This window comes from Sesamum indicum, linkage group LG5 (genome assembly GCF_000512975.1).
Source record: "Sesamum indicum cultivar Zhongzhi No. 13 linkage group LG5, S_indicum_v1.0, whole genome shotgun sequence".
NCBI lineage: Eukaryota > Viridiplantae > Streptophyta > Magnoliopsida > Lamiales > Pedaliaceae > Sesamum > Sesamum indicum.
The window spans coordinates 6,519,814-6,532,008 of NC_026149.1; the positions used below are offsets into that span (position 1 = coordinate 6,519,814).

General features: G+C 38.0%; 1 protein-coding gene across 1 annotated transcript; it reads right to left on the bottom strand.

The window, feature by feature from the left end:
- Positions 1,856-10,854, bottom strand: LOC105162148 (probable sucrose-phosphate synthase 1). Its single transcript, XM_011080114.2, has 13 exons — positions 10,672-10,854; positions 10,473-10,562; positions 8,879-9,120; positions 8,465-8,528; positions 7,632-8,330; positions 6,914-7,027; positions 6,620-6,751; positions 6,334-6,510; positions 4,915-4,968; positions 4,767-4,829; positions 3,730-4,668; positions 3,394-3,521; positions 1,856-2,461 (listed from the first exon to the last, which is right to left on the bottom strand). The coding sequence occupies exons 1-13, from the start codon at positions 10,852-10,854 to the stop codon at positions 2,182-2,184; spliced, it is 3,165 nt and encodes a 1,054-aa protein (XP_011078416.1). The 3' UTR covers positions 1,856-2,181.

Below are 12,195 nucleotides of genomic sequence, written 5' to 3' on the forward strand. Positions count from 1 at the left end.
TCATAATTTAACAGCTGTAGATGGCTAGTTGGACACGATAATTACGTTATATAATTAACTCTTGCTCATGAATACGTAGTGGCAATAACAGTTGGGAAGATGTCAGCTGTAGGGCTACTGTACGGACCACCAATTCAATTGCAAAATCAATTATTAATTGTGTGCCATCACGTAATTAAATGCAACATCAGATCCAATTGAGTGTATTCACATTAATATGACAGCAACAAGACGTATAAAGTTGTGAATGCATGCATGTTCACTTGCAATTGTCTCGTTACCACAATCAACTTTACATTCAACGATAATTACACTCATCTCTTCTGAAATTTGATATAATTATATAATATAGATTTTTTTTAGTATAAAAAATTATATCTAACATTTTTTAGATTTGTTAGTGAAAAATTCATCAAATTTGTTGATATTAACAAAAAAATTAAAAAAAAATCTATATTAACCCCCTATTTAATTTATTACTGATTTGTTGTAGGTTAAATAAATCTATTTATGACCAAATTTCCCCATACGTCTTCACGCGTTAATGCATGTGAGGAAATCTATTTTCACGGTTATAAGGGTAGTTTAGTTCGAAAAAAATTATTTGACCTACAATAAGTCAGTAATCAATCAATCGAGAGTAAATATCAATTTTCATTCGAATTTTTTGTGAATATCAGTAAATTCAATAAATTTTGACTAACGGAACGACTTATTTTTTAGATGAAAGCAAACCTCAAGAGTCATTTTCCATCCAAAATTCGGTTCACTGCTTGTTTTAATAGTCAATCTAACGAGAGTACTTAGGTAGATGGAAATTAAAAACTTTAGATACCAAATCTGATAACTTGGAAACGTTGGATAATAAAACTAAAAAAGAAATATATTTTAGATACGAAAAATGAAAGCATCCGTAAATTCCCCCAAAGAGAAAGGTTGGTCTTTCGATGTTGAACGATTTATGTGGATGATTTTGGATGAGAATACTCGTGTACAATGTACACACATCGGATGATGTTGTCGCAAAGATGGCTATAGAGCACTGGGTACAAATATTACGTAGTCATTCTGAACGTTGTTATCTTATGAGTTTAAGTGGCGACATAACACCTACACAACCATTACATCTGATCCATGCATATGGTATGAGTCCGACATGGGGGAGATGCATTTTCCGGTAGGAATCCATGACAGCAGTATGTCTTTTGTGTAACCCATCACTACATTCATCATTGGTGGAATAGTACAATATACGTTTTTCAGTATAGCACAAATTATATATTGTCTTTTTAATAATTCCGTATGTATGATTACTAGCATTTTCCAATGGGACAGAGATATTATGTATATTGGTCGACGACACATTAACATGTTAGAAATATTGGACAATCGGCGTATCTACAGATTGCGCCTGAGGAGTCCATTTATGCACCGGAGGATGACTAGACTGCAATACCGCAAGACGCACCTGTCATAATGTCAGTCTTACAGAGTTGAGACCCACAGCAACGTATGGCGCATCAGCCCAACGACTAGCCGCACTAGAGGCGTCCACCGGTTGGCCCTCGACACAGATATGATGCAGGGTCGGGCATGGGTAATGTGGAATCATGATTAGACTATTGGGCAACTTTTGTATCATCATACGCTGGTATCCAACACACTAGTGAGAGCAATAAACTTAAGAGCTGAACTGCTGCATCAGCCATCATCAACTCCACAGACAACGCGCACATAAGTATAACAAAGGTTTAGGTTCATAGCTGAACTTTGACTCAATTAATGTTCGTTCGATTTAGACGCATGCAGTAACTTCAAGCCAATTTGAAGCTTTATAAGAAAATCAAAACCAAGCTTAAATAAAATTTCTTCAAATCGACACAGTTTATTTACACTCTAAATGGGAACGAGAGGTCACAAGAAAACAAAATAAGGTACAGACGAAGCACAAAGCTCTCTTTCAGGAAAGCAAAATTTACATCTGTACACAATTATTGGGCATGCAACTCTTTTTGTTTCCATTTCCTCCCAAGTGCAAAACAAAGAATGGATCTATATTTATTTCAAATATTTCAACAACAAAGCTTTCAGGAGCCAAACTGCAGTGTTTACAGAGTGTAGTGCAGTAGTCGAATTATTCTAACTCAAACATGTATATGGGCTCTCTTTTAGTGAAGACATTTAGCCCTTGAGTACCCCTTGATCCTCCAACAAGACTCGGAGATCGGAGCTGCTGCATTCTTCAGAGGTTCGGACAATATTAGGACTGTCAGAATAAATGACATCAGAAAGTGGGTAGCTTCGATTAGCATGGAGTTGGCTACTTGCACTGCTGCAAACTCCAGTCAACACTACAGACTTATGAACACCGCCAAGCAGTCCTTCGTAGTCTGTGTCTCCACTTTCGCCAACAAAAACGACCACTTTCGATAAGTCCATACCCCATCGGAGATATAAATACCTGAAGAGCAAGTTTTCCCATGTCAGCTCTTGCTTCTGTATTAAAAATGTGGTCGTTACCAAGTAAAATATTGATGTTCTCACATAAAAGGAAACTGGTTGCTCCTTACAGAATTATTTAGTGGACCATGGACGAAACTATAATGGGAACCAACAACAAAGCCTAGTTCCAAAAACAGATGGTTGAGGCAAGTAAGCCAAAGAAATTATGCCTTAGAACATAGTTAATTAGGGAAAATTTAGGAACATTTTTTATGGCAATTCCAGTAGCTGTTCAAATAAATTGGTAAAAAGTCGTGTTAACCCAAGCATCTCGAGAAACATAACAGATATAAAGTGCTGGATCAAAAATAGGATGATTGGATTCCATTCATTTGCCTCTGTTAGCCTTACGACACATGCAACGATCATTTATGACATTAAAGCAAACCCATATAAATATCATTATTGAGGAGATGCATCAATAATTGCTATTCCCTGAGTCTATCATCAGACATGAATACTGACGTGTCATGATAGCTTATTTTGACTTTCTCTTCTTAATGGTCAAATATTGGGAAGCAGAGGCGTAGGGCAATATGTTATGATCTGAATACCCTGAATGAACAAGCATACTCCACAAAAAGACCATCAAATGGCACAAGACACCAAACATACACCAAGACGAAGCTGATAGCATTTGGTTGTCCTAGAACTCTTATTTCCTTTTTAAATTGAAAGAGAGAAGGGAACTGAGGCGGTGGAGATGATAATATTGGATGATGAAATGAAGCATCTGGATCAGTAAAATCTTTATAATCCATATACACTAAGTAACAAGCAAAAGGCCACAGAACAACATTATGCTAATAATTTGTTCTCAGGCATCACGATAAAGAGATCACAATGGCTATAAGATGCCAGTAAACAAACTCATTGATAAAAAATATTTACCTGAGAGCTTGGGAACGAGATGCCAGGACTGGAATTACGTTAATCTTGCTTCCATTTTGACAATAGACAACATGACAACGTAGTGCCTGAATTCTCATCAGCTTTCTTACTTCCTTTACAGGGGGGATCTGCTAGAAATCAAGTTAAGTTATGATACGAGCTATTGCAAGAAGGTTATTCCAGCAAAATATGATGAGGCGATGAGCCTATTCCTGGAAGACACAATACAATCTAATGCAGTAGAGACAAAGAACTGGAGCACATTTCAAGGTATTCATACAGAAGGCTTTAACACTGAAAAGGACATAAATAAGATCTGAAGGAAACAGGTATTACCACTCCAGGCTTCTGAACTTTAAATGAATAGCAATAGTCAGCCGAAGTCTCTTCATCTTCCACAACAATGTGTTCCTCTTTTTCTCCCTTTTTATCTGTTGTAGAAGCTGCCCATCGAACTAAAGTCTTCCTCAATCCTTCACCACCCCACCGGTACTCAATATGCGAATGATAATATAAGTCCACGACAAATTGGTTATCTTCTGAATGAAGAGATGAATAATAAAGATCACCACCACTATTGCAAATGAATGCATCAAAGTCAGTAGCACTTAATCCTTCAGAAATCAGGAAAGAACGTATTTCTGTAATGTTGAAGGATGTTGCCAAGATAAATCCAACTGAGCCTTCAGTCCTTTCATTCTCAAAGGCCTCAAAGATCTTTTTAACAGTTTCAGAAAGACCAGAACTTGCATCACAGTCCACAGCAATCACAAAAATGTGTTTCCTCCTCCTCAATGCTGGGAACTTACCAGCACTAGAGTTCTGGTCTCCTTTATCAGTAGTAGATCCAGATTTCTGTGCACTCTTTGCAACACCCTTAGACCATGTCAACACAGCATTTTCTAGCTTACTTTTCCGATCTTCAGAGTCTACGGAACCATAGGCATTTTCTCGGCTCTCGTTCTTATCTCCATCAAAGGAGAACTTTAAGTTCAAAGATATATCCTGTATGTCCCTCAAGGAATCACTTGGTGAATCTGATTCTGAATTTTCATCATCATCATCATTCCTCAACCAGCGAGGCTGCCTCGGCTTGCAACTTGCTATTTTAGAAAGATAAGTTTTACAGTGTTCTGGCCATGAAAAAAGGTGAATATTTTTCAGTCCATTTGCTCTACATTTTGCCCAGAGATGCTTGTCAGCAACCAGCTTCAGAAGAGCATCAGCAATAGATTGCTGATCATGGGGATCAACAAGGAGACCATTGTCCAGTACCTGCCATCAATAAAAAATATACATGGATATAATCTTCAGAAGACAAATAATATTCTATGAAATGTTAATAACTGCATAGTAAGAAAAAGTTGAAATACCCTGTGTATGTCAACAGGGCCACCATTTTTTGTGGCAACAATCGGCAAACCATGTGCTGCAGCCTGTAATCATAGAGAAATTTACATTGATCACCTTAACAAAGTTGTAAAAGTCAATTCTTAATAAGAGTGTAGCTAGAAGGCATACCTCAATCAGTGTAAGTCCGAAAGGCTCAATAAAAGCTGGATTTATAAAAACGCCCTGCCAAACATTAATAAGATTATGTTCTAACCAGAACTAGAATTTATTATACATCTCAAAATCATGCACAGGGAACATGGTGCTTACATGGAAGCACCCGGCCAGGAGAAAATAAAACACAGACAATATAGGTTCCAACATAACATTCAAAAGCAGTCTCATAGTTAACATAAACTATTAGCTCCAAGTACTAGAACAAATTGCATACATTCCATGCCTAATTTCATGGTAGGACTAGTCACAGATTCTGATTCCTATTCTTTTGTAACTTTTGGGTAGTGAGTCATCTTAAGCCTTTATCTTCATATACAAGCCTGATGAGCAATATACTCTTGCCCTTCATGCAAACTGTAATACTCCTAATCATGAAGTCCAGTGCATCACAGTAGCCAAGGTTTTGCAGCAAGATGTGGCAGAGTGAATGTGCTTCCAAAGAAGGTTTTATTTATATTTAATTTTATGGAAGGTAAGAACTGCTGTGAGCACCTTTTTTATCCTTTTTCCATTTCTTTGGTGTTTCTGAAATGTGTTAAAATGTGATTTAGTCTCATGTGCAGTACATGGAAAATGCAATATGCATTCACAAACACTAGGATGATGCCTTTCATTGGGTTTTAGAGACCATCACCAAGAACCAATAGAGATTATCATAGAGATTAACCTACACCATCCACAAACCTCATTGAATAATTAGATTATTTTCAGATGTAAAATTTGAAATGTGCTTCTGAGAATATAACATGGTTTCTGTGAAGTCTCTCTTGAAATAGAAAATCCATTTCAACTGGAAAAATAACTTTTCACAGGATAAAGAATGTGGAGCAATAAAGTCGACTTGATTGAAATTTACACCCACCTTATTGTGTCAAGGATCGACCCAAAGCACTACAGTTTAATTAGAATGAAACTGGAGAATCTCAGAAACTAGGAAAAGAGTAGTGGGAAAGATTTGTGAATCATGAGGGGAAATCAAGCCCAAACCTCGATCTGTGAAAAACTATACCACCAATATGAGCTTACAACTCCCACTATAGGGTTAAATGAGAAGAAGACAATCTAACTTCACAGTTAATAAATTTGTAAAATTGTAAACACTCCAATATTATATCCTTAACAGTGTAAATAATAACATTTAACTGGTAACAGCAGAATTCCCATCCAAGAAGTGCCAATGTATTTTGTATACATACCTTTTTAAGAACAACAAAAAATTGGCAAAACAAGCATCAATTTATGCAGTTATCTTTGTTAGAAAGGAATTCAGGTCAACAAGTTGAATGAAGAGTAGGCAGTGCAAATTTCATAATATTTGTTTAGCTTGGGTAAGCCAGGTTTAAATCAGAGAAACATGAGGGTAAAGGCTACCTTGGTCTTTGCTGCTAGACGATAGATGTCGGGAACATCAGATTGCTTGTGATGTTTAGGATATGCCACTTGACCATAGAGGTCATACTTATCGATCAACTTAAGAATTGATAGAAGAACAGAAGCATTTGTGCCCGACATTTCATCAATATTATCTCGGTTACCCATTATTAAGGTCTGCAAAACACAGAGGGAAACAAATTAAAAGTTCAACATGGGTGCAGCGCTCCACAAAACAACACGAAAATACCCGTCAAATATATATGTCAATGTCTTTGTTACTTACAAGATTAGCAAGCTCCCTTAGTGGCCGACATTCGCCAAATGCTTTGACCAAGGTTGTTAGGTTTTTCTTCGGATCTGGCCTGGCAAGTGCAAGAATCATAGGCTTCCTAGGATTGGAAAAGAAGCGCATTATCTGTGTTTACAAACAGATATTATCTTGGTTACCAGCACATCATCTATTAGATACAGTCTGAACTTTGGAAAACCAAAAGCAGGTGCTATATTTCACAAACAGTTGGTAATGAAATTTGTAGTTGCCATGTTGCAAATTGAGTGCACCATGGTTCTGTCTAACCTCTGTCCATATAGGTGGATCTGGTGACTTGCCATCTTCATTTGCTTCTGTTTCACCATCCATATCTCCATCATGTGGAATTATGTGGTGAAATTCCATTCCAGGTGGAATTACCTGCAAGAAGAAACTCATGCACTTATTGAAACATATGTAAATTTATATCAAAACAGTGGGAAAAGGTCATATAGTTTTAAAATTTTATAGCAGGTACAGTTATTTTATGAAGAAAGTGAACAAATTAGATATATCAGAAGATCTATCTTAAATGAGTAGTTGAAGGTTGAGAACTTTAATAGTCATGACTGAAGTAAATCATAACAATCTTACACTTCTTGGCAACTTAACAAACAAATGAATTAGAAGAATAATAACTTCAGCGCCGGATTATCAGGTGGTAAAGAATAATCACCACAGAGAAGCTCTATTTCTTTTCTTTCACATTAAAGAGTTGAAATAGTATTTTATTCTTTTCACACTAACTGCAAAAGTCTTCTTTGGGCAGTTTTATCAAGTAAAAGTCACGTTGAGCTGTACAGAATGATCCTGATACCTGACTTCTGTAACAGCAACCTAAGCTATTTGCTCATTTTGATAGAAGAATCTATAGAATATGTCCTAGAAGGAAGCAGGATTTAAAGAGAACCTTGATTGCAAACCTATGATCTAGAAACATTGATAAGATGAGAACTTATATCTCTAAAAGTCTAAGAATACTTACAACCATGCGAGGCATGAACCTTCCATAACAGCTCACATTACGCTTAATTCTAGCACGTAGTTTACGCTCTAGTATTGGATCAAAACCATCATACAAACGCCACTGCTCCTCTATCTCCTGTCTTGTGCTAGTAATTACTATTTCAGAGGCATCCAGGGATAACTCTTCTGCCTCTATTCTTCTCATTATTTTGTAAGTAGAATTGATCTCATCCCGTGACAGTCTGCCTTGTCTCAAAAGTTGCTCCAGCTTATCACGACCCAGGGAATGACCAGTGAAAAGCATTGGAACATTCAGAGCACCAGATAAAAGAGCAGCAGAGTCACCTGCATCAGCATAATGCCCATGGATAGCAACAGGCCAGACTGGATGTCCATTACCAATTTGCTCACCAAGAACCTTTGACATCTGTAAAATGTGGTTAAGAGCACCATCAACAAATTCAGGGATGTGTGGCCATAATAGTTCTTTTGGAATATATTTATCTTTTGGCCCAAAGGGAATGCGAATTATATAAGCGCCACTACTCTCTCCCATCTCATCCATCAAGCCTTCTGAATCTGGTGGGGGCAGCATCTCTGTGGGTTCACCATAGCTCCAGTCTACTTCTGGTGATGATACTTGTCTAGTAAGCAAATCAACACGATACACACCAGGCATAGAACCTAAAGCCCTTGCCAGTTCAACAACATACTTCACCTGAAGAAGACATGAAAGGAAATCATTTCTGTAACTAAACCAAAGTCATAGAATGTATCAAGCGGCTAACTCGCTCCCAAAGAGAGAAACTGACAATTAAATGAGAGATTTAAGTTTCTTGAAATCAGTCGTACCTGGCCACCAGTATCAGAGTCGCGGCCAAGCTCCATGTTTTCGCCACGTATCAGACCATGAAGGCTGTAAGAGACTAGTGTCAAGAAAACATGTAATTAAGTTTGCTAATTTTAACACATCAAATTCTTCAGGCGGGGGCATCAAATTAGAAGATCCGTCTTGTTCACAGTTCAACATGTCTCAATTCAATGGGTTGGCTGACTTAACATTCAGAAGTTTTAGGAGGTTGGTACATTAAATTCTCAATGCATACAGAAGTCTGGGTGTAAGATGGTGATTTTAACTGGAGATTGAACCATGTAAAATAATCTTAAAGTGCATGTTATCTGTAACAACTCTTTTTTACCAAAAATTACCTTATCAATAGACTATAAATATCTACTGAAAATAAATAAAGGATAAAAAAAAATTACCTTATCAATATGATATACAACTTTTTCCCCTTCTGTTGACTTGCCCAGGCCTCCATAGTATCAACTGAACTAATTCTAGGCAAGCGGCCTTTATTGCTTTCACCGTGAGCTGAAAGGTCACCAACTACATCTCCTTTCTCCCCCTCTGATAGGTCTTCAGACATATCAGCAACTGCTTCTCTGCGACCTCTTTCACGTTCAAGACGGCGTTTAGCATTCCTCTGGGCCTCCTCTCCCTCAAGCTAAACGAATTAATTATTTGTTAGAGAGATAATTGATTGATCAGTAGATCTTTTAGTCAACAAACTAGAGACTATGAACAATATTTTTCAACCAAACCATGCTTATAACCGTTTGGTATTAATTTTACCCTACCATTGCATGTAAAGGCAAATAATGTGAAAATTAGTCATAACTTATAATTAACGATCCCACCATCAGCCTATCAATAAATAGAAACCAGCAAGCATCAACTCTGGAAGACTCTAACCTACTATAGAAGGGCAAAAGATTATCACACTATGTTCAATTACAGTTTATTTTGGAATAAGGACAGAAAACCACGGAGAAGTTGCAATCACAATCACAAAATATAAGCAAATAGAAAAATTGATGTCAAAGATATCCATGTCGCAGATACTGCAAAGGATTTAATTGAATGACAGCTCAGAACCTAGAGGATTTTCTTTTACTGCTGACCTATTGCATTGCCTAGAATGTAGGAAACAAGGAACTGGAGTTAATGCACATGGCATTGGCATCAGGAATGTCCAGAGAATCTGAGACAATTTATATATGGCTGGCAAAGACAATTTTAGCAAGATACAGTTCCCAATTTCAGCTATAGCTTGTAACTTTTGGTCTATCAGGGGCTGGCCAGAGGAGAAGCTCAGCAATGAGATGGAGCATGAAATACAACCAACTGGGAAGGACTAGAAAAATTGAGAACAGATTTTCGATTGATTCACATCCTCACCAGTGTTGCAACGACTTCTAAGAAAAAAGCAAATGCTCTTTCGCTTTTGAAACTGTGGTTTGTGTACATTTAACGTCTAATTTCTTGCTTATTTTTTCACGATTTTAGAGATTCCATACTAAAATAACAGATCCACCTTTGCCCCTTAATTTTACATATGTGATGAGTTTACATTCAGTAGTAATGAAGTGAACAGGACCTATTAACTATCAAGAAGAATTTGACCAATGGATTCCTAAGTTGCAAGCTATATGTTTGGTCCTTTAAATGAGAATAAAAAACTAAGGATGTTTTTTCCTTTCTTTAATTATAATACCTTGTAAAGTTAAATTTTTTTCTTTTTCTTTAGATCACCATAATAAGTCCATTCATAGCACTAATCTAATACCAAAAAACAATTGGAATCAACTTTACACTTACAAAAATCATTTACTACAAGCAACACCTCTAGCATAACCACCACATTAATCAAAAGCTTAAATCTGCCAGAAACAGAAACACAAACAATCCATACTTCCAAACGCGGGCGTGCACACACAAATGCCAGAGTTTGAATAAAAGAAAGAATCATAAATAAAATGAGAAAAAATAACAACTGCTCAAACAAAAACAAAAAACCTGCTTTTTCTGCCGAGCCAAATTCCAAATCCTCCAGCACATGTTCTCCAGCCTCGTGTTCCTCTCCTGCGGACTGCGCGTCGCTTGCGCCTATTTTTCACACACACACACATCACATAAACACACACACACACTAATATATATATACACATATATGCAACATACACAAACTCACACAGAATCAACAACGAACACATACTCTGACCCAGGAGCGGTGGAGATCGGTCTCATCGAACCCCGTGATCACCTCCTCGACGAAGTATCTGGTAGGGCTGAACCTCCCCCTCTCCCTCAGCAGCAGAGACGACTTCACTTCATCGATGCCCGGTCCGACATCGAGAATCGCCTCCAGGTAGCTGTTTATCCAATCATTTCCCGCCATTAATCTCCTGCCTCTATCTGTATGTATCTGTATATATATGTATATCTATATCCGCAATCAAATCGAGCAGAATCAGTACATATCAGTGTGTGTTTGTCCGTGTAGAGAGAGAGTGTGTGATGAGAGAAGATGTTTCTGGAGGTGGTGAGGAGGAGAGAGGGAGCTGAAACCTGAAAGAGAGCAAAATTTCGTATAGAGAGAGATTCCGAGAATATTAATACAGAGAGACAAAGGCAGGCGACGCGACTAATACGCCCAACTGTTCTTGCTATTATATATGTACTCTTTTCTTTTGCTTTAGAAGAAAAAGAAAAAGTGAAGAAAATTTCAACTCTCAATTGACAAAAGTCCATTGTTTTTATTCATTTTTCGGCTATTGCCAAACACTCCATAAACATTTCCAACATTTCCGGTAAATTACTATGGAATTTTTTTAAATTTGACATAATTATGAATATTTTTTATAAAAAAAATAATTGTATAACCCCTATACATTTAGGCGGAAATTACTATTTTACGCTTATTTATTTTTGAAAAAGATTTGAAAAGTTATAAACAAAAAATCTGAGGTTGAGTGAAGTAAACAATGAGTAGGGTATATTAGTCTACTCAAGATGAGTCGATACACGATTTAACAATTAAACAAGTGCAACAACTATGTTCACAAATACTAAATAATACAAATTACATATACAATCTGAAAAAATAAGTAAAAAAAAAATATGCCCCTCCGTCGTCCCCAAGGTCTTGTGGGGCTCCATCATCAGAAGTAAGAGTTGTCTCTTCCTCATCTACCTTGGGGCCTCATCTTACCTTGAGCTCGCACAGTCTCGAGCTCGCCATGGGGCACACGACCTAGATCTTTCCATGGGGTGTGCAGGCGCATCTCATAGCCTCAAGCTCACTATAGAGCGAGCGGGCTAAAGCTCGCCACGGGGTATGTGGACGCTCGCTTCGAGTTTGACTTGCAGCCTGGAGCACGACATGGGTATGTAATTGAGCCCTTCTGAACTCAAGCTCAACATGCAGCCTCGCGCCCAACTTGGGGCGCGGGACCTCAAGCTAGCCATAGGTACGCGACTGCGAGCCTTCCCTCACCTTGCGCGGCCTCAAGCTTTCCATGAGGTGGCAGATGCGAACCTCTCCTCTCCTTGAGCTTGATTGCTACATGGGCGCTCACCTCTTCTCTCCACCAGTTTGACACACGGACTTCAGCTCGCCACGGGGACGAACCTCACCTCGTCTCAAGCTCGACATGTGTCCTGGAGCTTGCCACGGGGTACGCGAGCCCTCACCTCCCTTAATCTCGAGCTCGCCATAGGGTGTACAACTGCTAGCCTA

Bases quoted from the DNA above. Each gene is read 5' to 3' on its own strand.
- LOC105162148 (XM_011080114.2), bottom strand. From the start codon at position 10,854: ATGGCGGGAAATGATTGGATAAACAGCTACCTGGAGGCGATTCTCGAT. The intron at 8,331-8,464 runs GTACGACTGATT...TGTCTTCTTCAG, and splicing joins ACTCTGATACTGGTGGCCAG to GTGAAGTATGTTGTTGAACT. The intron at 3,522-3,729 runs GTAATACCTGTT...GATTTCTAGCAG, and splicing joins AAGTTCAGAAGCCTGGAGTG to ATCCCCCCTGTAAAGGAAGT.